The sequence below is a fragment of the Plectropomus leopardus genome, chromosome 16 (genome assembly GCF_008729295.1).
Source record: "Plectropomus leopardus isolate mb chromosome 16, YSFRI_Pleo_2.0, whole genome shotgun sequence".
Taxonomy (NCBI): domain Eukaryota; kingdom Metazoa; phylum Chordata; class Actinopteri; order Perciformes; family Serranidae; genus Plectropomus; species Plectropomus leopardus.
In genome coordinates this window covers 1,328,589-1,355,750 of record NC_056478.1, presented here as the reverse complement: position 1 = coordinate 1,355,750, position 27,162 = coordinate 1,328,589, and the positions used below count along the sequence as shown (strand labels likewise).

Genomic DNA, 27,162 nt, shown 5'->3' with positions numbered 1-27,162 from the left:
AAGTTTAAAAGCATTTGACCGTTAAAATGCAAAAGACCTGCAGCATTTATTCAGATTTAATTTTAATTTTCCCTGAATTTTTATCAAATTTTTCTCATGCCAAAAAATTTTTATTAATTTTTCTGAAAACTGAAAGTGACCACTTTTTTAGTGCAAATGAATCTCCATCAGCAGTTTTTTAAATGAATTTTATCAGTTGCATGCTTCAGATCCAAGCAAGTTAAACATGAGCATGCACAGTTTCTCCATGTTTGACCCATTTTGAAAGCTTTGCTGTTCAATGCCTGAACAATGAAACAATTTACCTGACTTTTTAAACTTGAATTCTTTTTTTTTTAAAAAAATGACACCAAAAAGATTAAAAAAGAACAAAACATGGAATAAACCATCAAATGAAAAATAGCACATTAAATGATAGGTTTTTGCAATTTTTGTTGACATGATTTTTGCAGAAACCCTAAAAGTTCCAGTCATTTAAAATGTGTCGAAAAAAAAAATGGTGGAAAATTTTGATGCGGACTTATCATTGGCAAAATTAAAATAATAAATCATTCAAAATGGAAAGTTTAAAAAAAAAAGTGAAAAATGAAAAAATTAACCAAAATTTGAGATTTTCAAAGAAAACAATGACATGAAAAAAAAAAAAAACTGACTTCTCTTTCTGAACAGCTTAATGGAAACATTTAAAAATGCACATGAATTTTTCATTCAAATGACCAATGTGTCTCAGTTGTTTTTGCAAAAAAACATTTTGACCTCTCAACATGACAGATGATGAGCATCATTTTGTAGTGAACACGTTGATTGTTGTGTCCTTCAAAAACTGCATCAATGTTCAAAGTCGTGTAACACCCAGTTAAAGAGATTCATTGACCGTGAGTCAGTGAAACTTGTACACAGACCTTTTAACAGTTGTAACTTGAACACGTCACTTCTTTGAACATTTAACCTGATAAAGTGTAAAAAGTTGCACAGTGTACCATGAGACAGTGATCACATTTTGAAACTGGGCCAGTGTTTAATTTTAAGCAAAACTGTCCTGATAAACTGTAATTTCATTTTAAAAGTCAGATCCTGTTTTTGTTTACTGAAAATGTGTTTTTTTTGTGTTTTTTTGTTTTTTTTTTTCATTTTTGCTCAGTTTTTTGCAGTGTTTGCAGAAACATTGAGTGTTGCAGTCTGACCAGAAATTGCTGTTTTCTTATCAGGAGCATTTTGGTGTGCTGCATTTTGCACGTGCAATGCACCTGTGTGCTTCAGTGTTGTCAGTGAATTTTCTGAAACTACTTTATCACTGCTTTTTTCAAAAAAGAGCTGAACTGAAGTTGTTGTCACGACACTGTGAAAAGTGTCACTGAAAAAACAGGTCACTGACACTGTTCATTGCAAAAGATCACAAAGAACTTCATGTCAGACACACAGGTCAAACTGTAGACACACACACACTTTGTGAGTGACAAATTCACTGTGAACGCACAAAGAGCAGTGTTTGCACAGAACTCTGACACCATCAAAATAAGGAAAATGTCAAAATGTTTCATTAAATTTTCATTTGAACATTCAAAAAAAAATGCAAATGAACTGTTAATCATGCACGCTCTGACAGTACACGGCAAAATGATTTCACAAAGTTTGAGATGTGATGACAGGGAAATCAGATTTTTGTACGAAACTTTTTTGAAAATTTTACATTTGCAGTTTTTTTTTTTAAATTCATTTATGCCGCAGCAGCTTGATTTTTTTAGCTCAGAGGCATTTTCAAAAAACGTAAACTTTGTTTTATTTGAATATTTGTGACAGTTGCAGTATTCAGTTTTTTTTTGAGATTTTTTGAGACATTTGCATTAATTTGCTGTGATTTATTGAACATTGCAGAATAGTAAATTAAAAAATTTTGTGGTTTTTCAAATTTTTGTTTTAAATTTTTCCCATTGACTCTTAAATTTGATGTCACTGTCAAATGGCTTTTTGCAATGAACTCTGAAAAAATTAGTTTTCCAAACAGTAGTGGAAAGTAATAATTAGCAGATCACTATGTTTAATTCCTGACCATGTGCAGATACAGGTCGCAGGACTACAGAGGAATTCATTGTTGCTTCTGTTTGTTCAACATTTGATGTGGTATTTACAGAAGCACTTTTGTGCTGGCTGCTGACACAATCAGCGTGCATTTACAGTCAGATAAATGAATTTGACCATGTCTTCAGAGTGTAAACTTTTAGGAGGTTTTTGAGGTTACGCAGCGATGTCTCAGTAAAAAAACACTATTAGTGGCACTAGCACATAAGGAAACAGCAATGTCTCGATAAAAACAATAACTTTTTGTGGCACTATCTCTGCAGGAAACGCAGCTTTGTCTTGGAAAAAAACAACAGCTTTTTGTGTGGTATCCCGAGAGGAAACGCAGAGATGTGTCAATAAAAAACAACAGCTTTTTGTGGCACTATCCCGAATAAAAAAAAATAAAATAAAATAACACCCACGTTTGCGGCCTAAAATGCCAATGCAAACACTGCAATGACTTGCAAAAACTAAAACTGGCTTTGTTGTTTGCTGGTCTTGAACTGAAGTCTGCAGCAGGCGTCTCTCTGCGTCACTGTAGAAATGTTGATGATACGTGTAAAATATACAAAGAACATTTCCGTGCTTTGCAGAAACGTACAATACCAACATGTTCTCCTGGAGACTGGGCTGGTCATGTAAGTGAATATTATCTAATGAGAAAAATAAAAAAGTAAAGAGCGATGTTGACTTAAGTCTAGACATCTGTGGGATCGATAATTCTCCCGACGAGCAGGACGAGCCCTGTGAGATCGTCATAGATTATGAGCATGAACGGTCTGTCGAAGGTGATTCTCGGGGGAACAAAGAAGTCCAGCATGATGTCAGGTCTCCCCCCGTCTTCTGACTTGGTCTCTTCCATCTCCAGCATCACCTCGTGAGGAGCCTGAGGGACGGCACAGAGACGACAGCGCTGAACGAAGAGAGCGAATGTGCACATTAAGCCTTAGATTTAATAATACACATACTCGTATCTCTGCTCATAAAATGCACTTTTCAAATTCAAACTATTAAAAAGTATTATACATTAATATTATTTTCTACTTTAATTGAGTTAACTTTTCAACCAACATCAGTCCTAATCATAAATATAAAATTTATAAAATTTATTTTCAGAATTTTAAACCTTTAAATGCCAGGTTTTTGTCATGATGCCACCAAGTTTTTAGCAGCTACATTGATTGTGACAGGTCACCTAGTGGAAATAGCATGTATTTCCTCCATATGCCAAATATGGTCAAAATGACCTCATCAGGTGGAAAATAGTCAAAATGACAAATTCAGAGTCAAAAGCCCAGAATGACACCCAGAAATAATACAAGTCCTGTTTTTCTGCTCTGATGGCTGTGGGATCAAAAATGTCAGTTTGAATGGGTTTCAATGGAGCATTTTTGGACCTGAACAGTCTGAATGTAACTATTTAGTTTCCACAGTGTATTTTAGACTTATTGTAGGAGCTGAGCTGCAAATTCACTGATTACACTCAAATATACAATCATGCCAAAATGGTAGAATGGTAATCCATTCAGACAAAGAAAAACAGGATATTTTCTGTTAACCTTGACCAGTTTCAGCGTCTTCTGTGATATTCCTGAGAAGTCGGCAGAGTCTGAGAAAACAGAAGACACCCCGGAGCTCCTCAGGAGGCTTTCTAAACTGTAGGATTTCCTTAGATGGAACTTAGGGAAACGAATTTCTGCCCGCCTGCGAAAACAACAATCAATGTTTTAATGGATTTGCTCTAAGTTGTCTTGTTACAACTCGTGGAAGCCGTGCGACGGGCTTTCGCTCACTGGTGTGTAGAGAGCAGTAATTATTGCTGACTTAGAATCTACTCAGCATCATTCATCACGCTACACAACAGCAGTGACTGCAGAGGACCAGAGCTGTGACATGGGTCGATATATTACACGCTCAGAGGGAAGCAAACAACCTTTACAGAGGACATATTCTGCACATGGACACACTCAGACCCATATTTACCAGCACATGCTTCACCATTTACACCTGCGTCACCATCAGCATACACAAAATACACAGCTGAGTCACAAGAAAATAAATGCTGGCATTGTACGGTTCTGCAAGCTGTGAAAATGTTACATTTATAGGTTTCATACAGGACCGCTCAGACAAAAAACTTTTTTTTTTCTCCCCCCAATGAAAAATGTTTCCGCCATTTTCATTAAAAACTTTTTTGTGATTCTTCCAGTAAATATTTTGCAGATTTTTTTTTATTTATTTATCTTATTGTTGCTATGTTTAAAGAAAATATTTTGATGACTTTTTTTCCTCTAAAATGTTTGGCAATTTTTAAAGAAAATACACTGGATAAGACAACACTTTTCTTTCTGCTTCTCTTCAGAGTGAAGTAAGAGAAATCATTTCATATTTACTCTCATACTCTAATCTTTGAAGCTGCTGATACAAAAGTCTGTGCACGCAGTCAGGGAAGCATGTGAGCTGAAAGGATACCTTGACACGGTTTTCACCTTGTTCTTGTTAAACTATCTGGAGTCCCCACCTACCCCGGCTTCACGTTGCTGAGCCAAAACCTCATGCGTCCGTCAGAGAGACAGTCCTCCAGGGGCTGCAGCTCGGCTTTAGGGAGCAGCAGCAGCGAGGCCAGCCTGTCGGTGTACGCCAGCTTCACCACGGTGGCCGAGCAGTTGGTATCGTACAGCATCATCACCTCCGCGGAGTCGTCCCTAAACATCATGGCGACCTCCACGCTGGTGGTGGCGTTCAGCTGGAAGCTCCGTGGCACTGTGTGGCGCCGCTCGAACGGTTGACGACCTGATTTATGTGGCATTAATAAAGGGAACAGGTTATGGATGAAACATGACAATAAATTGGCAAAGATAGAGGTCACACACCTATAAAAAGCACCCGCCGTGTCAATTTACTACCACCAACTGTCACACGAGAGCATCTGCTCGACATAAACAACGATGAAGACGCACGTGCTCAGTATGCTGCACAGCGGGTGGTTCAGCATCGATGCAATGGGCTCATTTTTGAATTTAGCTGCAGTTCATTTTCATTTAAGCATTTTCTTGAACATGTTTTTAAAGGTGTGCAGTTCTCTTTTTCAAAGTGATGCATCTGTCTGATTGTTTGTACCCTTAAAACTGGTCATCATATACCGCAGCTTTGTCAGTGAGTGAGATACCGACGCCAAATGCCTCTTTCTGTGGCAGCATGATACGCCGCCGGGCCACGTTAGTTTGTAACGCGACCAGACTGAACATTTCACGATGTTATGATATGCCGCCGGTGGGCCAGATGGTAACTGGTGAGGCCGTATGATTAACGGATGGGCGACGTCAGTTAATAACACAGCTGGACGGAAACGGAATAACGTCTTATAAGGAGGTCATGGCAGCAGCATCCCCAAAAATAGTTCACACAGGATACCTAAAATGTAATATGTCGACCTGCAAAGCGGCAATATGTGACGCCTTGCGAACATTAGTTACATAAACGTGAACTTAAATCTGCAGCTGTGAGTCTTTGACTGCCGTTATCAGAGGTCCCTCCTTTAGAAACATTTCCTCTCCCAGCCTGTTCTCATTTCAAGGCATCAAATACCGCCACGTTTGCAGTGATTTTGGAAGATTGTGGCTTTTGCGTCCGCGCGGTACGCTGCTGGATGGCATCAGATGAGAACACCCTCGCACAGAACCATTCCCGTTATTATTATCACATGCTGCTGGAAGGCCTGTTGACACCGGCTGCGGCAGCGTGATACGCAGAAGGTCAGCGTCAGTTGTGAACACAGCTATCATGTCTGCTTATGATGCTTTCGGTATCTGTTTAGACTCCAGGATGTCATTACCGTGATGTCAACAAGTGCACGCGGTGAGATGAAGCAGCACGGTCCTTTTGTAAACATGAACACATTGAGACCAACGCAGACTTTCATGGATGGTTAAGCAAAAGAGGCACATAGTAAGATGTAGAAAAAACAAAAAGTCCACATCCACACGAGAAGCAAACTCCGGATCTCTGCACGAAAGTTGGTTGTTTGTGGGACCCATCCGCCTCCCCACGCTCCCGCACACATACTCACATACTCGGCTGGCTCGACACACTGCTGGACGGCGTCAGGTTGAAATGCTGCCAGAAACAACGTGATGTGAGGAGCAAGGAGCGGGCGGGCAGGTTGGGATCGAACAAACACCAAACTTTCATGCAGGAGTCCGGTGTTTGCTTCCCGTCTGATCGTGATGTGTTTTTGTGCACCTTAACATGTGCCTCTTTTACCTAAACCTAACCGTCCGTGCCAGCATGTGCTTCTGTTGCCTAAACATAACCACGTGCAGCATCATCCCACCATGTACTTGTGTTGATATCACAGCAGCAGCATCCCAGAACGTCAACAGAAAGATACTTAGAGCGTAAAATGTAGCCACGAAAGTTAACTGCAAAGCGGCAACATGTGATGACTTGTGATGAGAACGTGTTGCCCACACCCATCACCCATCACCCATCCAACCAGAAGCTACCTTTGAAATACACATAATTGTTAAGTTCGAGTTTGTCAGAATCTTCCAAGTCTTTCATCAACGTGTCAAAGCTGGTGTTGAAGGCGGGCGGTCCAGCGGGCGGAGGCCTCGACAAAAAACTGTCATAGTCTTGTGAGAGTTTTCCATCAACACCAAGTCTGCTCCAGACTCTGAGCTGAGCCTCGGGATGAACCCTGTCCTCAGTCCCATTCCTCCCCTCTGTTATATCATCTACATGAGCTCTGTCTCCAGTATCTGCCTCTCCAGAGTCCACCCCCAGTGTGGCCCCAGCCTCCGCCTCCGATCCAGCTCCAGCCTCAGACTCTGCCCTTTGAGCCCCACCTCCGCCCTCTCCCCGCTGCAGGGCCAGGCTGTGCTGCAGATCTGTGAGAGCAGATATGGTGGCCTCCACGCTCTGCTCTGTGGAGTTGGCTGCCAGCCCCAGGGCCTCCAGGGCCTGGCTCCGACTCTCAGACCCAGACACTCGGGACAGCAGGGCCAGCGCCGACGCCAGGCCCAGGGGCGAGAACAAGATGTTGTGCCGGACTTGTGGCTCAGCCGTGGTTCTGGTTGCCAGCTGACGGTAAGGTTCAAAGGCCAAGGCTGTGTTTAGGGCTGATGTGTTGAGCTGCTGATTGGCCTCTTGTTCCCCTCGCAGAGATCTGCTGAGGTTCTCGGGCTTTGGTGGAACCGACTGATCTGCTGCGAGACCCGTCAGCAGCGCCAGCACTGTCAGACAAGAACACGTAACAGATATCTTCGCTTTTTCTTCTCTCGCCATCCCGGTTTGACCTGAATCAGAGACGCAGCCGCTTGATCTCTCATAAGAACTCCACTTTTGGGGAAGTTTTGTTCTCGTGGCTTTGTGCGGGGGTTGGCAGTGGTGTTGAAAGTGTATCGATCTGCAAGGCTGAGCTTTTGACCCGCGGGTCGAGCTCCAAGCAAACAATGGCGGTATGTTTTTTAGTTTCTTAGAATTTCAGCAGCGATGAATGAGTGTGTGTGTGTGTGTGTGTGTGTGTGTGTGTGTGTGTGTGTGTACACTCATACACCCCTCTAATACAAACTCTGGTCAACATGGATTTTGAACAGTTATGCAACTGATGCATCCTTAAATTTTGGTCTAGTCTCACTGTGTACACCAGTGATACTCGACCTACGGCCCACAGGCCAAATCTGGCCCCTGATAGGGTGCCAGCCCCCCCCCAAGAAATGTTGTGTCCAAAGTGTCCAAAAATCCTAGAAATATCCTAAAAACCGAGAAATGTCTTAAAATCCAAGAGACAATGACTGAGGCCAGGGGCCTCAGTCATTTTTCAGTAGTGGCCCCCAAACGAAGCAGGTTTTGTATCTCTGATGTTCACACTGGTGTTCTGACAAAGACACTGATGTGTGTGTGATACGTCTACGGCACCTCAAAATACAATATTTACGAGGCTGGTTTGAGTTTCGGAAAGGTTCAGAAGATTTATGAAGAAAAAGAAGAATTATTTATATCTCAAAGTCACAAAAATGTCATCAGAAAAGCTGCCGCTGTTCATGTAGAGATGAAAACAATGACGTGAATCAGAGCCGCGATGAGACACGCTGAGAGTTTGCAAAATGTCAAAGTGCTCATGAAATATGATCAGCTTAATCTCAGCGTGTCGATAAAAGCTCCTGATTAACAGCAGCTCAGATGGGACGTTTCTGCTGTGATGCTGCGGTGCCACCATGAGGACGATGACTGAAAGTGGAGGGAAATGTCTCTGCCAGAAAAATAAATTACAAAACAAAACAGACTGGACATGCAATAAAAAAAAGGTCTGATAATTTGTGTGGTGTAAGACCACATAGCTGACAAACTGTGTAATAATGGAGATTTAAGCATTATGTGTTTTATCTGAAACTATAGCACAAATTATTTCAGCTGGCAGCAAAAAAGCAAACACCATCATTAAACGCTGCCTTGAGGGAAATGTAGTGACACAGATAAAGCGTCGGTGCAGCACTCAGTGTCCACGTTTGGCTCATTAGTGGAAACGGGGCTAATAAGCGTATCTTAATAAGGCGAGAGCACCGCGGGGGACTCAGAGGTTCATCTGAGGCAGGACGAAGCAGCAGTACAGCAGCATCCACAGCAGCACCAGCAGCTCCAGCTCTGAGCGGGTTACGTCACCAGAGACGGCCGGAGGCTGAAGAACGAATCCTCCCGCTCTGCTGGACATAAAACACACCAGTGATGGATTCACGATAAAATAACACCTTCACCTTAATTATGAAGAAATCAAAATTAAAGTAACCCTTTGAAACTAGAACAAAATGATTTGATTTCTTTCTAAAACATGGGGAAAATAAAATGAGCTGCGTAACAATATATAGACCAAAAATTAGCAAAAAATTAGTGAAAATTTAAAAGAAAATTAAATTTAAAAAGGCAAAAAGCAAGAAAATTAACAAAAAAGCTAATAACTTTCTTTTAAAAAAAAAAACAACTTAAAAAAGCAAATAAAATCAAAACAAATGACTTGAAAATTAAATTAAATTAAGTTTAAACTAAAAAAGAAAAACGAACAATCTGTATATATTTTCTCTGTAACACAATTTAAAAGTAAGATTACAATATTTATAAATATACTTTTCTGGACACATTTCACAAGTTTTTACCCCCATTTTTAACAACCATTTTCATGCAATTTTCTTGTAACTTTAACTATGAATTGTTGTATTTTGTTTTCTCTTTTTTATTTCCTTTTTCTTTCTTTTCTTTCTTTCTTGATATTTCTTTTGTCTGTTACCTGCTGAGTTACTATGGATGAAAATGAGCAGTCTTACTAACTCAAACATACTTACATTTGTATTTATATTGATGTTCATTAATATGCTGTGTCCCTTATAAATAAACATTAAATAATTAAACATTTCCTGCAATTTTTCGGGCATTTTTCCCCAATGTTTCTGATAGAAAACAAACAAATGTATTTATATTATGTTCCTTATGCATTTATCTCTGCAAACTGAGGGCCAAATTTACAAAAAGTTTGGGCGACTTTTAAAACTATATATTTAGCATTAAAAAAACCACGACCGACCTGAATGACGGAGTAGTCGTACCACGAGCTGGAGTCCAACAGTCGCCTCCATCGACGTTTACGCCTCCATTAGTGTCATTTTTCGGGGGCGTTTCAGCAGGACGGACAGTTGTTGTCGCCTTCGTCTCAGAGAGTTTGAGTCTGTTCATCTTTATTTCTCCGTCTCTCTCCTCTGCTGCCTCTGAATCCACCGAGTTCTTCACTTCATCATCGCTGTTTCGTTCCTCATCTTCATCTTTCGTTAGATCCTGCATCCCGGGGACATCGTCCTTCCAAGCGTTTTCTTCTTTTGTGTGAGCTGCAGCATCTCCGTTGGCTTCGTCCGCAGCCTCGTCAATCGATACTTTTTCACGTGATCTGACCTTGAAACTTAATAAAATCAGGACACTTTGCAGATTTACTGTCTCTTCGTCCCTTCTGTTATCCTCGTTTTCTTTGCCCAAATTTCTGTCCTGGACTTCCTCAAATGTCTTCACGTTCTCTTCCTCTTTTTCTTCACGTGTCGCTCTTTTTTCACTCACTTGTCCGCAATTTTCAAAAAGCCCTCCGTCAGTCTCGTCCTCAGCGTCTTTCTTCGAACTCGTCACTTCAAGCTGCCTCGTTGCTTTGGTTTCATCAATCAGAGCCTCGATTTTATCCCGTTTACGTTTACTCTTTCCTCTGACATCCGTCTCTTCTTCACGGTCCTCTCTGCTGTCCTCCTCTGGCTGGACGTCAAACGCAGCTTTGTCTGGCGTCTCTCTGGAACTTCTTTCGTTTCTGTCCCAGTCAAACGTCCCGTGAGCGACTGACCGTCCTCCAACTTCTGATTCAACAGTTTGTGCATCTGAGCCCTCTTGAAGTTCAAATCTGCCGCCGTTTAACATCTCAAACGCCTCCACGTGCTTCGAGTCTTCGCTCCGCTCTCCGTTCAGGAGCATCTCTTCCTCCGTTTCCTCCTCGACCCTCGGCACGTGTCTCTTCGGCTGATTATACGGTTGGGAATCCTCTTTGTTCAGCTCCAGGATGTAGCTGTAGGCGTCCTCCTCGTCTGAGTCCAGCGCAGACACGGTGTAGATTCCCTCCTCCGAGCTCAAAGACAAGCGACTCTCGCACGCTCTCGGCTTGCTCTGATCCACGGAGCCTTTCTCCATCCACGATCGGATCTCCGGGCTGACGACGCCTGCATCCAGAGGACTGGGGGGCTGTAAAAAGCTTCGACTGCGGCTTTTCTTTTGGCTGAACGGTGACGATGCGTCGCCGGCGTGAAGCGAGGAGGACCAGGGGCTCCCTGAGGACCTTCTGGCCCACCGTTTCCACAGCTGCTGCTCGCTGCTTCTCTCTAAACCGTGGAGCAGATCCTGGACCTCAGGGTCCAGGGTGAGGGTCTCTCCAAACCTGACTGACTCAGCTGAGCCAACATTTGGGATGTGAGGAACGCCAACGACTCTGGTGCGATTCTGTAATGCAGAGTTTGTAGTGAGAGTTACACGATATGACGCAGACGTCTGCGTGGGTGTGGATGCATACGTGTTTGTGGTTTTTAGGAAAGCAGCTTCATGGTTTTCCCATGAAGACTGATTCCTCACCGGCGCACCGCTGAAAGCAAAATGACTTGATATTTTTCAAAACCGTGCAGAGAAGGCAATAACACAGCAGAAAACAAGAACATGGTCCTAAAATTAGCCAAAACAAACAAACAAGAAAATGATATGGAAAAGTAGCCAAAACAAATCAAGACAAAAAATTAATAAATACAAATAAATTCAAAAATAAAAAAATTAAATAAATTAAAATCAGCCAAAACAAAAACCAAACCAAAACAAGAAAATGACCTGAAAAAAAAGGTTTTCAAAAAATTATAAAAACAAGGAAATAGCTCATCTTAACTTCTTTGCATTAACCCTTTGAAACCTGCACAAATTGGCTTGATTTATTTCAAAAACATCGAGAGAAAGCAACAAGCAGCTTAATAAGAAATAATTTTTGCAAGAAAAAATGACCTGAAAATTAGCCCCAAAAAAGAATAAATTAAAAGATAAGATAAAATAAAAATTAAAATAGACGAAGAAAATGACGCGTTTGCTGCTGGTAGCTTCATATCAAACAGACTGATGGGAGTGTGGCGTCAGTCTCGTATAACTCCACTGTCAAAGCGTTCAGAGCCGCACTAACCTCGTCTGTGCCTGAATAACGTCGCAGGAACATGGACACGTAGGTGATGACGGAGCGCTCATCTGGTGACGTGCCTGAAACGTCTGCAGAGAGAAAGACAGTTTTTGCACATTAGGTTTGCTGGAGAGACCGTCCTGCTCTGAGAGACCAGACTGAGCCTCTGCGTGACACTGAAGACACAGCAAACACCGTCACCGCTCATTTCTGAAGAGGTCAGCCTCTGAGTTCGTGTGCAGCAGCTGACTGTATCGTCACGCCGTGGGGAGTTTCCGGCACTTACACTAAACAGGTGAAGGTGCAGAAAGATATTTGTCTCTGTGGATGAAAAAGGGTCAACGTGAGGGACGATTTTACCTTCAGGGTCGAGCAGAGGTGGAATATCCAGACTGTGGCGAGCGATCGTGAAGGCCAGCTGAGTGTTTTCTCTGGGCTCTCTGGACAGACTCTCCCTCAGGTCAACCAAGGCGGGATTTACGGACTTAATCAGGGCGAGGAAAGCCAGCCCGCTCCTCCAGCTCTTCCCAAAGTCGTACACCTCCACCCCGAACCTGAGGGTTTAAAGTCACATAATAAAAAAACACATTTCTTTAACACAGTTAGCTCACACACGAGTCAATGCTGCATTCACGTGCTCCTCAGATATATCGTATTTACCAGTTACGAGCACATGAACGGCACTCTAAAGTCGTAATTACGAGTGAGAAATTAGGAAATTTTGATGATACCGGAGTTGCCGAGTTGTGGCGTTTGCGCAGTGTTTCAGTGCAGCAGAAATGGCGGGAAGCGTAGAAACAGTGTCAACAATTGACAGTAAAAAAATTTTATATTTCATTTATTTTTTATGTACTTTGAATAAGTGAATAAGAGAAAATTTGTTTGTAAATTGTTTCTTGCATAAGACTTATTTTTTCGTACAGTCTGTGGGTTGATAAATACATTTGGGAGTCTTGGTTTGCAATAATAATAATAACAATAAAAATAATAAATTGGATTTTTTTATTAAATTTTTATTTAATACATAAATTTGGGAGCTTTGTTTTACAAATAAATATAATATAATAATAATAATAATAATAATAATAATAATAATAATAATAATAATAATAATAATAATAAAATTTACTTTACTTTACTTTATTTATACATTATTTACTTATTTATTTATTCATTTAAAGCGCTTTTCACGTACTGAAAAGACTACACACAATAGTTAAAAAGCAGCATAAACATAATTACATTACACACAACTCAAAAACAGCGACATATCGACAACAGAGAAAAACACACTGCACAGTCACACATTAAAAGCGAGTTTGAAAAGGAGATTTAAATAAAGAAGCTCCGTCAGATGTTTCTCAGACTCACTTTGAGGTGCATCTCTGGACCCACTGCAGCAGAGTCTTGATCGCCTTCCCGTGGTACTTCGGTTTTCTGGCAGCCTGTCTGCTTTTGCTTGGCAGAGTGCTGCAGGAGAAGCTGCCAATGTCCTCGTGCGGGGGTGAGAGGTCGCCGGAGGAGGGGCAACTGCTCGATGATAAGGAGGAGAGGCTGGAAGACGAATGCCTGTGGAGGCCTCTGCTCGCCTCCTTTACCTGGAATATCAGAGCGACAGAGAGGAGGGGGATGTGAGGTCAGAGACAAACATGAAGGCGAGCGGTGAAATAAGAAATGAAGCCATCAGAGTGACGGATGATGGGAAAAAACCCGCCTGGAAAAACAGGATCACGCTCCAGATGAGGCTGAGAACAACAGAGGGGATCCCGTCAGCGATCCCAGAGGCGTCGATGCCGAGCAGTTTCACCTGAGGACACGGCAGGGAGGAGACGGCAGCTGAAATCTGGTTTTTCTGGATTCAAATCGGACAAATCAAAGCAATATTTACTTATTGACTTTCTCCAACGCACTCACATGTCTGTCATCCCAGGAAAGCCAGGGCCTTGGCGATGTTGTTCAGTCTGAAAATGCGGTGAGGAGACGCCCGAAATCTGTAGAGCTAAAAAAAACAACTGTGTCACAATACATCCGGGTTTTTAACTAAAGAAGAAAATGTCTCCATATGATCCACACATGACTGTCTTTTTGTATTTTTTTCCCTTTTATCCTTAAATCATTATTTAATTATTATTATTATTCACATTAATTTATTTTTGTTATGATTATTATCATATAATTGACCCTGCGTTTTGTATTTTTTTCTTTTTTTCCCTTACATTATTATTATTATTATTCATTTAAATGTATTAATTTTTATCATCATCATTAACATTACCATTTCACAAAAACTCCTATGTCAGGGATTGTTCCGTTTTATGAAAATGGCAAATAAATAGTAAAAAATAAATAAGAATCACAGAAGGGGTGGAAATGAATTGAGTAAATCTTCTGGTTTTGGCCTTAGATTTAACTCAGAGAATTGAGGTCCACATTTACTTCGTCTTGCTGCGGATCTTTAATTTGCAGTTAGAGCAGCCCAGATTATTATGGCACAGATTCAAGATAATCAAGGTTGTTTTTGCCAAATTCCCACCCTGGCACTGTAGCAAACTGCTGTAAAGATGCAGCCAAATTTTAAACAGCAATCTACGTTTTTTATACAGTAAACACTGTAAATCTTAATACCTTTTGGAGCCAATATCAGAGCAGTATTAGTGTTTGACACTCACAAAAAATAATAACCTATAAAAATCAATGTTGCTGCTAATCAATGACATATCTTAGACTGTGATGATGATGATAATAATAATAAATAATAATAACAATAATTTATTTGTAGCGCAGAGTGCTTTCCAAAAAAATAAAAAGTAATTATGATACATATAAAAATATGAGAAGAAATATAAAAATAATAATAATAATAAATAAGTGAAATAAAACAGTAAAATAATTTTTAAAATAATTCAAAATAATAATTAAAGCAATAGTTAGAGTAATGTAATGAAAAAATAATCTACTTAGCATGAAGTATATTGTGTTTTTTTTTTTATTTAAAAACATGTTTTTTAACAACATCATGACAAAAACCTGGCATTTAAGGGTTAACATTCTGAAAGTTAATGGATATTTATGATTAGGACTGATGTCGGTTAAGAAAAGTAGCTCAATGAAAGTAGAAAATAATACTAATGTTTAATATTTCTTAAAGCCTGACTTCATTGGAAGAGCTCCCCCATTCTCACTGGATAAAAGATGCCCTTTTTTTCATGAAATTGGAGAAAATAAAACAGTCTTCAAGGTTCCAACATTAAATCTTCTAAAATTTGGCTCCCCTTCCTAGAACATGTCAGGTCCATTCAGCTGAATATTGTCCCCCATCGTGGTGGTGTGTCCCCCGTCACTGTGCCCCCCGTCACTGTGCCCCCCGTCACTGTGCCACCATCCTGAACCCTCTGGCCTGCTAACCCTGCTTTTCCAGTCCTGGTGGTACATCTGCATGGAGTGGGTCATTTTGTATTTGTGATTACGCATGCACTCATCAATATCTGCCCTTTTTTTTCCTTTTGTTTGTTTGTTTGTTTATTTGTCTTTATGTTTGTTTTGTTTTCTTATTTCCTGTTGCTGTTGTTGTCCTTGTAGTTATTATTTACGATTACCTTTTACGACTATACTGCTTGTCCTCATGCATTTCTTCTGTCACTGTCTCTACAAACAACCTTGCTTTGCTGTATTATTTGTCTAGTTTTCCACCAGTTTTATCTCTTATGGACATGTATGGCCTTACACATTGTGTTTTTGAAGTTTTGTATGAAAATTTCTTGAAAATCTCATAAATAAAAAGCCTGACTTCATAAAAGCATATTTCGTGTGTTATGAGGTATGTTTGACCGTTATGAGTGTGTGTGATGTTAAAGCGGGCTCTAAGGGGTTAAACGTCACACTCTCACCAGCTTGCAGCCGGACAGCTCCTCCAGCAGAGCCATCAGGATCCGTCCGTCCTGGACGTCTGTGAACAGGTCGCTCACCTCGACCGGAGGATCGCACTGACGACAACAGACAGGAAACGTCAAGAGCGATCGTGTTTCTGTGTGTTTGTATTTATTACAGCTGTACTGGTCTGTGTGTCTGTACTGGTCTGTGTGTCTGTACTGGTCTGTGTGTCTGTGTGTCTGTACTGGTCTGTGTGTCTGTACTGGTCTGTGTGTCTGTGTGTCTGTACTGGTCTGTGTGTCTGTGTGTCTGTACTGGTCTGTGTGTCTGTACTGGTCTGTGTGTCTGTACTGGTCTGTGTGTCTGTACTGGTCTGTGTGTCTGTGTGTCTGTACTGGTCTGTGTGTCTGTACTGGTCTGTGTGTCTGTACTGGTCTGTGTGTCTGTGTGTCTGTACTGGTCTGTGTGTCTGTACTGGTCTGTGTGTCTGTACTGGTCTGTGTGTCTGTGTGTCTGTACTGGTCTGTGTGTCTGTACTGGTCTGTGTGTCTGTACTGGTCTGTGTGTCTGTACTGGTCTGTGTGTCTGTGTGTCTGTACTGGTCTGTGTGTCTGTACTGGTCTGTGTGTCTGTGTGTCTGTACTGGTCTGTGTGTCTGTACTGGTTTGTGTGTCTGTACTGGTCTGTGTGTCTGTACTGGTCTGTGTGTCTGTGTGTCTGTACTGGTCTGTGTGTCTGTACTGGTCTGTGTGTCTGTGATGTGACAGAGGAGCTGTATCGTGTCTCACTCTCTGAAGGAACACGTTCATCCACCTGGTGAAGGTTTTCTGCTGCACAGCTGTCCTCTCATCTGGGGACGAAGAGACAGGGACACTGTCTTATTTTGTTTGTTTAGATTTTCTAGGATTTTAGGACATTTCTAATATCCGGGGCATTTCCAGGGTTTAAACAATTTTAGAACATTTGTAGAATTTGGGGCATTTTTAAGATTTCAGGTCCTTTCTGGGATTTCCAGACATTAGTATTCTGGGACATCAGTGTCTCAGCTGTGTCCTCTGTCGGGGGTGTGGAGGATCCTCCACCGCTCTGTTTTTGATCAACAAGCTCTATTTTTGATGCTGTTTTATGTCTCTGACACCTTATGGAGAGACTAAAAGGACAAAAACTATTCACAGAGTCAATCACTCAAATGTTCTGGGGACCACCGGGGGCCCTGTCAGGGGCCAAATCTGGTCATAAGTTGAGTGTCACTGCACTTATATTTTAGGAGCAAATCATCAAGTGAAAAATTAAAAAATAAAGTGTGTGCATGATTGGGTAATCAGATGCAGGATTGCCAAAGACGGCTCCCTGAAGACTGAGTCAGGACACCGCTGTCTCTCAGTCTTTGTCTTCATGGTCTCATTAAAGTGATTAAACACAGTGAAAGACGGTGTTTGTAGCGACGGTACCTCGAGGCTGCTGCGCGCTGATCTCTCCCTCTGATGGGTTTGGGGACTCCGTGTCGACCTGCATCGTCACATACCTCCGGTCACGCGTCTGCCGCCGATCCTGCGAGAGAAGACGACAGCAGAAATGACGAAGACGTCCGTAAACTCGCAGCGATTAGAGTCTCTGAGGCTTCCGGACAGACCGCGCTGAGGACAGGCAGAGGGAGGCGGCGCGTCCTGCCTGAACACGCTCTCAGGTGTTGATCAACTCTGAGCTCCTCTCACCTGGATCCTGTTGGCGGGCCGCGCTCCGCGAAACTATGTGGAGGCGTTCACGCGGCGATGACACGCAGGCTCGGTGCGGCGGCTCACGGGTGCTCTGGTTTCCCTGCGGAGACCGAGAAAAACCTCATCTCACCGCACTGAGGGGCGCAAACGTCCGTCAGCGCGGAGCGCATGCTGATGTCTTTATTTTACTGGTTATTTTACAGTATTTGCACATAAAAATACAACTTGTACTATCTCCAGTGATGTCTGAGAGGCGTCAAGTCAAAATTTTCATTTTATTTTCAGCTAAACGTGGAACCGAAACTCTTTTTACCACAGATGATCTTACAGCTCCTGCAGTTTTCTGCCTTTAGATACAGAGACACCGGATCAGGGACTTCTCCTGGGGGGCACTTTTTAAATTTTGGGTAATTTCCTCTTTCATTGGTTTTATAAAAAAAATGTAATCTGGGGAAAACTTTATTCAGAGCTATTGTAACTACATATTTTCTTCTTCGTCCTGTTTTTTTTTTTTTTTTTTGGTTTAGGTTTTTTTGTAAATTAAATAATTTTCTGGTCATTTTTCTGTACTTTTTACTTATTTCTTCCTAATTTTGGGTCATTTCCTCCTTTGTTTCCTTCTTCCCATGTTTTTGAAAAAAATTTCTTAAAGCTTGGGAAAAACAAAATTCATAACTATCATAATGACATATTTGAAATCATGTTGGTGAATTGCCATTTTCAAGCACTTTTTCCAGGTCATCTTTGTCCTGTTTTTTTTTTTTTTCCTTTCTTTTTTGTTGGCTTAATTTTTAAACAAATAATTTCCTGGTCATTTTCTTGCACTTCTTTACTAATTTCTTGATAATGTTTTTGGGTGTGACTGCCTTCTTTCCATATTTTCTCAGGTTTCAAGGGGTTAAAATATCAGAAGCAACACTTTTTTTTTTTCTTTTTTTTTTTTTTTTTTTTTTACACTTTTTTCAAGTTTATTCAAAGTCATAAAAACATGTAGTTTGGTGATATTTCTGTGTAATAAAATGTCCAGAATGTGACAGCTGACAGTGTTTGGCAGGAAGAGCTTCACCTGCGTCAAACAATATCTGACTGTCGTCTTTAATCTACCTGCCGCAAGAAAGGCGGCGGCTACAGCGCGAGGCCGCCGCCGCCGTGGACGGCGGGAAGTCTGTCCAAGGAACATCGCACGTGTCTCCGGAGCCTCCGGAAGTCACGCCTTTTTATTCTTTGAGTTGCTTTCTGCGGCCTCGATGCGCCCACGAGCAACGGTCGGTGCAGGGAGCAGCTTCACGAGGCCGCAAAGACTCAACACACCAAAAAACCTGCACAGTCCCAGCTGTTCCTCAAAATTTAACCCTTTGAAACCTGCACGTCTGTTTGCTTCTGCTGTATCAGGAAGTCTTCGACAAGCTCAGAACATTTCCGACAAAAAAAAGAACATTTCGTGATTAAGAAGTGAGCAGACTGCATAAAACCCTGATGTCCACGTGTATTTAGTTTTATTAAAACTTTTCTTTCCAATCACTCCACAGTTTAAACTAAATTAATGATCAATGATCAGATTACGTCTAAAAGCCCCTGGAGGACAGCACACCTGCATAAAAACTACAAATACTTCAGTGAAGTTACCGAAAACACAATGATGAAAAACCTCAAGTGTCTCTTTTCCAGCCCGAATTCAACCGCACCAACATCCATGAGCTGCTTTAGACGCAAATATTTAAGCCTTTGAAACCAGAAAAACTACATTTACAGATATTATAATTGCATGTTTAAGATTATGTCACAACATTTATTTTTAACGCACTTTTTCCAGATATTTTACTTTTTTTGTTTTTTTATTCCAAATTTTATTTTTAAAAGGCGCAAAATGGTTTAGTCCATCCCTGCACTTATTATTCGTTATTTCTTTCCACCACAAAAAAAAGGAAAAAAAGGGAAATTAGGTTTTCAAAAAAGAAAAGAAAGAAAGCAAAATGACTTTGTAATTTAATATTTTTGTTCAAAAGTAAAAAATTGGATATAGCAGTGTTGTGATATTTTTACGTGGCGATATTGTATTTCTACACAGACGGCAGGTATCTTTTTTCTTTCATTATGTAAATTATCAGTCTTACAAACACAGATTCAACTTTCGATAAATAAAAATATAATAAAATTAAAACAGGAGAAAAATGTCCAGCAAGCTGAAAAAGTGAGATGGAGATGATCTGAATATTAGCTGAGAGGGATTATTTAAAAAAAAACAGGAGAAAATCCAGAAAACTACATTTAATTCTCTTTTGATTATATTTTTTACATTTAAGCTACAGAAGTTTGTTTTTCTATGTTTTTTTTTTAAATTTACGTTTGACAAGTTTCTCTCTGAGTTTGGGGCCATTTCCTCTAAAGCTACATGTTTTTGAAATAAATTGACATCTGCTCACACGTCTCAGAGAGGTCTCAGAGAGTCTCAGGGAGTCTCAGAGGGTCTCAGAGAGTCTCAGGGAGTCTCAGAGAGTCTCAGAGAGTCTCAGAGAGTCTCAGAGAGGTCTCAGAGGGAGTCTCAGAGGGTCTCAGAGGGTCTCAGAGAGTCTCAGAGGGTCGCAGAGAGTCTTAAAGGGTCACAGAGAGTCTCAAACCATCCTTAAGGGTCTCAGAGAGCCTCAAAGAATCTCAGAGGGTCTTAAAGCGTCCTAAAGGATCTCAGAGGGTCTCAAAAGGTCTCAAACCATCCTAAAGGGTCTCAGAGAGTCTTAAGGCATCCTAAAGGATCTCAGAGGGTCTTAAAGCGTCCTAAAGGATCTCAGAGGGTCTTAAAGCATCCTAAAGGATCTCAGCGGGTCCTAAAGGATCTCAGTGGGTCTTAAAGGGTCTCAGAGCGTTAAGTATTTTAAGTATACTTTGATGATATGGTCTCGTGGGGCCTCTGGTGGTTCCGGTCCGTCTCTGGGTCCAGACCCTGAGATCCAGCAGGTCCCCGCGGTCCTCCTGCAGGAGGCGGAGGAGTCATTTCCTCCCCATGATGAAGCTGGGAGCCTCGGCGTCGTCCTCCTTCTCCTCCTCCTCCTCCTGCTCCTCCTCGCTGCTGTCGGAGCTCTTCTTCTCCTCCTCCTGCTGCTCCTCCACTTTCTTCTTCTTCGCCATCAGTTTTTTCTGCTTCAGCTTCTCGCGCTTCTTCCGCCGCTTGGCCGTCCGCTCCTCCGCCTCGCGCCGGTTCTGCTCCACCTTGTCCAGGTAGTCCTGGTCCCGGTTCAGCTTCTCGGAGATCTTGTCCAGGAAGTCCTGCCGCTGGTACTCGCGGCGGCGGAGGTGCCGGTAAACGTGAAACTCTCCGCTGCCCGCGCCCGCGCCGGCGCTCGAGCCCATCACGTCCCGGACGAACTCCGGCGGAGCGCGCGGGTTCCACTCCTTCGGCCGGTCCGGGATCGGGGCCGCTTTGTCCGGGTTCCGCATCAGCCGCTCCAGCTTCAGCCGCTGCTCCTCCGCCGGAGTCTTGGCGATGATGAGCGGCTGAGCCTCCTTCCCTCCCGGTTTGCCCGGTTTGTTGTTCTTCTGCGTGTGCGCCGCCATCTTTCAAACCGCCGTCGTCTTCTTCCTCCTTAAAGCCCCGGAAGCTCTTTGGGACTTCCGTTTCCGGTTTTTATTTAGTTTAGTTTATTTAGTTTTATTATTTTTATTCCATTTTATTTTTTAAGGGGAACTGTGCTGAACAGTTATGGTAACAATGACAATCAATAATACGACGGAGGATCAGGGCCATGTTAAAGGAAAAAAAACCTTACATTTCGTAAATAAACTCATAATATTATGAGATTAAAACAAAAAAGTTGCAGTATTACGAGATTAAATTTGTTAATTTAGACAAAAACATAACTTGATTGAACTCGCACTTTTGAGAAAAAGTCAATTTGTAAAGTAAAGAGAAAAAAAGATAAATATTATGAGATTAAACTCGACATTTAATGAGAAATAAGGCACGGATTAAGAGTCAGTGATGTGGTATAAACTACAAATTATAGATCAAAATAAATAAATAAAGGGATTTTACATAATTCTTATAATTCTATTTTATTTTAATATTATACATTTATCATCATCATAATAATTATATAATAATTACTATTATAATATATTTGTGTATAAGTGCTTCACAAGTGATGGATAACAGCTCAACATTATGAGATAAAATGTTCAAAATATTAGATAAAAAGTGGGGATTATGGATGGGGGATTTTACCATATTACCCAGACTCTCTTACTTTGTGACTTTATTTCTCATAAAATTACAAGTTTGATTACAAAATATTACTACTTTTTTTCCTCGTTAATGATTTTATTTTTATGCAATGCTACTTTTTTCTAGTAAATTTCCGAGTTTAATCTCGTAATATAACGAGTTTTCTCTCAATTTTTCTAACATTTTTTTTAAAATGACGGACTTTGATCTCATATTATGACTTTATCTCCGAAATCTATGTTTTTTCTTTAACATTTCCCAAATCCTCGGTCTTAGATATCGGTTGTGACTGTATTATTGATTTAATTTTTATATAATTTTGACATAATCCCTTGTGTAACTAACGTGATTGACGCGTGTCTGGACCAATCAGAGACAACGTTGGGTTTCGTTTTGGGCGCAGCTGTCCAATCACCGCACAGATCCCGCCTTTTCTCGCGAGTGTTCCGTGTGTTTTTGGCTGTCTGACTTCACTCCGGCTCGGGCAGAAGGAGGCGGCTGAGTCTCAGGACGTTTTGTCTCGTTAATTTCGAAGTCCGAGCTCCGCAAAGACCATGAACAGTCTGCTGAGATCCGCCGCGCGGGGTCTGCGCTCCGGCGCGGCGGTCTACGCGGCGCGGCGGGCGGACGGGCGCGTGTGCTCGGCCTCGGCCCGGTTCCTGTGCGCGGCGGCGGACCTGCAGAAGGACCTCGGGGACATGGTGAAGAAGAACAAGGTGGTGGTGTTCATGAAGGGGACCCCGGCTCAGCCCATGTGCGGCTTCAGCAACGCCGTGGTCCAGATCCTCCGGATGCACGGCGTGGACCAGTTCGCGTCCTACAACGTGCTGGAGGACTCGGCGCTCAGAGAAGGTCAGTGAACCGAGTCAGTGACCTGGCAGCAACAAGTCACCTGTCCGGTGACTCTGAGCTAAAGCTGTTAGTCACCGAAATTAACCCGTTGAGATCCTCCCAAAAACAAGTATTAGCAAGAAAATTACCAAAGAAATTAGGAAAAAAGAAAAACAACTAATCAAACAAAAAAGTGCTCAAAAAATAAAATAGTTCTGTAACATAAGTTTAAATATGTAATTTTGACACTATAGAAATATTTGAAGATACAATAGTAATAATAATATAAGCGAAATACTACTAATAATATTAAAATGACCTGCGGAAAATGCTTAAAAACTGTAATAATTCTGTGAACTTATTTCAAATTTGACACTATAATAATTCTACATGTAGATTTTTTTTCTTGCTTTTTCGCTGTTAGCAAGAAATTGATTAAAAGTACAAGAAAATTCTCGGAAACTGAATAATAATAAATAATATTACAAGTAAAATAATAATAATTAAGCAAATAAACAAGGAAGTGAGGTGCTAAAAAAGTGTAATATTTATCTAAACTATTTTCAAACATATAACTATGATAATTATGTCGTTTTTTCTGTGGCTTTTTGCTAAGGCAGTTAGCAATGAAAGAAGAAATGACCCAAAAATTATCAGGAAATTATTTAAAAAAAAAAAAAAAAATAAAAAATAATTACCTGACAATTAAGGAGAAAAGCAAAAAACTTAAACATAAATATAAAAAAGTGCTTAAAATTATAATAATTATGCAACAGGATTTTAAATATGTTATGATAAGTATACATTTGGTGTCTTACTTAAGACTTTTTTTTTTTCGCTTTAAAGAAAAATACAAGTCTTCTAATTTCTTGTTATATGCTGAACATTTCTCACTAAGTTGCTCACTGCCTTTTTTCAAACATTTTTGGGGGGAAAAAATCACACCAGGTCAGGTTATTAAGGTTTAAGTACCTGTGAAGTGATGCGCTCCAGGTTTCATCATTTCAAACACGCGCCTGTAACTAATGTGACCTGATAATTCATCTTTAGCTGTTGTTATTTACACTTTTACTTTAATGGCACATTCAAACCCACCACAGTTAGATATCAGCCTTTTGTCAGCAGCCCTCTCTAACTGGTTTTTTAGGATTTCCTCTCTTTATCAGTCCGCAGCACCGCAGGGTGCGGTCCTCTACAGTCCACCGTCCCAGCGTCAGTAATCCAGACTGTCCCGGAGCTCTTTGTGTTGCAGTGAATAAGGAAGTTTCTTGTTTTATGATGCAACAGCAGCGTAACGCTGCGTGATGTCAGGCTCATGCGGTCAGAGTGGTTTGTTTGGTTCACCCAAAGCTGCTGATGAGGACTTTAAAAGTAACATTAAGACCGAAATACTGACACCTGACTGCCTCAGGGCCGCAGCCATCTGTCATTCTCAGAGTTAGTTGTTTGGTTATAAAATGTGAGAAAGTGGTGATAAATGTTGGTCAGTGTTTCCCAAAATCCAAGATGACGTCTTCAACCCAAACATGTTCATTTTAATGTCACAGAGGAGAAAAGAAAACGCAAAACAGTCACTTTTAAGAAGCTGTAAGAAGAGAATTTAGACTTTTCTGGCTTAATTTCTTTCAAAACTATGAGAAGGCGGCAGTGAGCAAATTAGCAAGACATCGCTCCAAATCATACCAAGAAAAAGTTAGAGATAAAAGAAAATAACCTGAAAATAAGTTTTAAAAGTGTTTACAGTGAAGGTTTTTACAGTTCACACTGAAGTCATGACCAGATTCAGAGAACATTTTCATCTTAAAAACATACATGAGATACTTTTATGGGTTTTACAGTTCACATTGAAGTGATTTTCATCCGAAAAACGTGGCGGAATGATTTTGTAATGGTCGTTAAGTTTTCTGGTTCATTGAGCGATATAAAATCGGATCCAAAATGACTTACCTGAAATCGTCCGGTGACTCCGGATTTGCTGTCCCTGATTTCTGCCGTCCCCTGCCCCCCACAGGAGTCAAAGTCTTCTCCAACTGGCCCACGATCCCTCAGGTGTACTTCAACGGCGAGTTCGTGGGGGGCTGCGACATCCTGCTGCAGATGCACCAGAACGGGGATCTGGTGGAGGAGCTGAAGAAGCTGGGCATCAGCTCCGCGCTGCTGGAGGCTGAGAAAGAGTCCAAGTAGAGGACGAGGACGAGGACGAACGTCGAGACAGAGGACACATTTATCAGGTTTAACCCCCGCAAAGACGATCACAATCAACTCTGGAAGCAGCCACGAGCAAAAGCGCCCCCCGCCGGCCGAGAAGGCTCGGCGAGACGCACGATTTCAACGACCTCATGGGATTAGTGGCAGCGCTGGATCTGAAATTATTTTGACATGTTTGTATCTATAGAGAGCGACAGAGAGCTCCTCTGAATTTACACAGATCACGTGATGAATGAAATACAACATTTACTCTGCAAAAAGGCGAAAAACGAACCAAAGCAGTCAGGTCTGTGCCAAGAATTTACAAAAAGAGCGAAAAGATTCTGAAATCCTCTTTCTGATAAAGTCCGGTGATTTTTCTCGGTGTTTTTTTTCTTCTTATCTCACCAAACATCATCTGATCCATTTAAAAAAAAAATAAAGATTACAGCAGAATTAAGATTTCATTATCACAGAACAAAAAACTCGCTCTGAATATTTTTCTATCATTTCTAAATTCACCAAAGTCTAAATATTATGCTTAACCCTTTAAAACCTGAGCAAAATGTTTTTATTATTTTTCAAAAACATGCAGAAAGCAACAAGCCACTTAACAAGACATGGCCTGAAAATGTGCAGGAAGTTGGTAGAAATTACAATTAAAAGAAAATTACCAAAACCCATAAATGACCCATAAAAGTCCTAAACTATAGATTTTTCTTTTTTCAACACAATTTAAAATACATGGTTATAATAATTACACATATAATTTTCTGGACATTTTTCCAGAATTTTTAAATTTCTCTCTTTAAAAAAAAACTTTTCAGGTTATTTTCTTGTCGCCTTTTCTGTTTTTCTTGAATTCGTTCATTTCTTACCAAGTTGCTCTTTGCCTTTTTCCTCACATTTTAGAAAGAAATTAATTTGCTTCAGTTTCAAAGGTCTGAGTGCAGCATAGGACATTTTCAAGGGCTTAAAAACATTTGTAAAAGTATTAAATTAATCCGTAGCTAGCTGTTGGAATCACACAGTTTTTGTGATTAATACTTTTTTTTTATTTCTTTCAAAAACATGTAAAAAAGGTGATCAACAACTGCAAAAAATAGTAAAAGATGGCAAGGGGATGATCTGAAAATTAGCTGGGGGATTATTTGACAAAAAAAACAAAAAAAAAACAAAGGAAAAATGTCCAAAAAACTATACTTTAAATTCTCTTAATATTTAAAATTATTTTACAGAATTCTTTGTAACTTCAGGTCATTTTATTTTCCTGTTTTGTAACTTTATTTTCAGGTCTTTTTTTGCTGTTTATTTTTAAGTCGCTTGTCTTCTTCATGTTTCTGTGAGAAATCAGCCTCTATGCTCAGGTTTCAAAATGTTCAGCTCGTTAAAACGCCGCTCGAGTCCCGCCAGGAAACAACGTCGTCAAAGCAGAAAGCTTCCAGAGTCACACTGCCTGTAGTTACAGATTTTTATAAGAAAGAACAAACAGGGGACACTGCTGATGTTTATTCGAGGTGGATTAGTATTAAAATACTTTGATAATTTGCCTCCGTTGACGACAGTCAGGAGCACACTTCTGTCACTGTGTCCCCCGTTTGTCCTTCCTGCCACAAACAAAATGTGTCCCCGTTCTGTCTGCACCGCTGAAACGCAACAAACACACCGTGATACCTTTTTGTCTTTCTCCTGAAGACGAGCGACGCCTCTTTCTGACAGAAAGCCGGTGAGCGAACACAGACGGCGTCCAGACACACTGCCTCGCTGTCGCTCTCAAACACCTTCAGGTGCGCAAAAATTCACTACAACAGAGCCAGGCAAGCGTTTTTAAAAAGCATCCCCGGAAACAGTCTGATTTTCGCTCCCTGGCTTTGTCGTCATGGCGACCGGTCAGGAAGAGGCTGCACATTTGGACAAACTGTAGCAGATTAAAGTTTGTTGCATCTGTCCAAAGTCTGTTCGGAGGAAAAAGTGATTTTTTTTTAGTTGTCTCACTGAGCCTGACGTGTACGAGTCCTAAATGTTCCTCCTGCTGCACACAGTTGTATCATGAATTCAGTGGTCATGTAGTACACTGTAACATATTGTACATTGAGGCATATTGTTAAATGTATTTTAGCTGCATGTAAACCCTGCACCGATTAAATATTTTGTGACAAACCACCTTCGTTCTTTTTCATATGTAACCGTGAAAACACAGAGAGCGCCGTGTTTAGGTTTGTGTCACGAGGCAGTTTTATTTAACCCTTGGAGACTGTTTGGTGCATTTTAGGTGCTTTTCATTCACCTTTTGATCATTTTGTCTGTGATCATGCAAATGTCATAAATGTAGTTCAGATTGTGTATTTGAGTGTGATCAGTGTTCACTAAATAAATTCACTTTTTACACTAAAATACACAATCTGGACTACATTTATGCCACATATATACCCCGCAACCCAAAAAAACTCAATCCAGAGCTGTTTTTTTCTCACAGCAGACATTTCGACTTAACGAGCACAGGTGTCGCTAATAACACTGACAATGACTCCAGTCTGCTGGATGCACAACACCAG

The 27,162-nt window shown here is 40.9% G+C and overlaps 4 protein-coding genes and 1 non-coding gene across 5 annotated transcripts; 1 reads left to right on the top strand and 4 right to left on the bottom strand.

Annotated features, from left to right (window-relative positions):
- Nucleotides 1-2,238: 2,238 nt before the first annotated feature.
- LOC121955731 (alpha-1-antiproteinase 2-like) lies at nucleotides 2,239-7,906 on the bottom strand. The gene is made up of 4 exons (XM_042503798.1): nucleotides 6,567-7,906; nucleotides 4,587-4,854; nucleotides 3,621-3,765; nucleotides 2,239-2,947 (listed from the first exon to the last, which is right to left on the bottom strand). Exons 1-4 carry the CDS (start codon nucleotides 7,345-7,347, stop codon nucleotides 2,759-2,761), a joined length of 1,383 nt encoding a protein of 460 aa, XP_042359732.1. The 5' UTR covers nucleotides 7,348-7,906; the 3' UTR covers nucleotides 2,239-2,758.
- A 693-nt stretch (nucleotides 7,907-8,599) lies between these two features.
- Nucleotides 8,600-17,170, bottom strand: LOC121955807 (EH domain-binding protein 1-like). Its single transcript, XM_042503890.1, is given in 11 exon segments — nucleotides 8,600-8,762; nucleotides 9,638-11,076; nucleotides 11,792-11,874; nucleotides 12,146-12,339; nucleotides 13,157-13,383; nucleotides 13,500-13,592; nucleotides 13,700-13,711; nucleotides 13,713-13,784; nucleotides 15,673-15,768; nucleotides 16,444-16,532; nucleotides 17,107-17,170. Coding segments are annotated over 11 exon segments (2,496 nt in total). The 3' UTR covers nucleotides 8,600-8,635.
- A 1,229-nt stretch (nucleotides 17,171-18,399) lies between these two features.
- LOC121956019 lies at nucleotides 18,400-18,672 on the bottom strand. Its single transcript, XR_006106653.1, has one exon.
- A 1,222-nt stretch (nucleotides 18,673-19,894) lies between these two features.
- LOC121955732 (PRKR-interacting protein 1 homolog) lies at nucleotides 19,895-21,101 on the bottom strand. Its single transcript, XM_042503799.1, has one exon. The coding sequence runs from the start codon at nucleotides 20,920-20,922 to the stop codon at nucleotides 20,359-20,361; it is 564 nt and encodes a 187-aa protein (XP_042359733.1). The 5' UTR covers nucleotides 20,923-21,101; the 3' UTR covers nucleotides 19,895-20,358.
- A 736-nt stretch (nucleotides 21,102-21,837) lies between these two features.
- Nucleotides 21,838-25,180, top strand: glrx5 (glutaredoxin 5 homolog (S. cerevisiae)). Its single transcript, XM_042503800.1, has 2 exons — nucleotides 21,838-22,441; nucleotides 24,432-25,180. The coding sequence occupies exons 1-2, from the start codon at nucleotides 22,144-22,146 to the stop codon at nucleotides 24,602-24,604; spliced, it is 471 nt and encodes a 156-aa protein (XP_042359734.1). The 5' UTR covers nucleotides 21,838-22,143; the 3' UTR covers nucleotides 24,605-25,180.
- The last annotated feature ends 1,982 nt before the right edge of the window (nucleotides 25,181-27,162 follow it).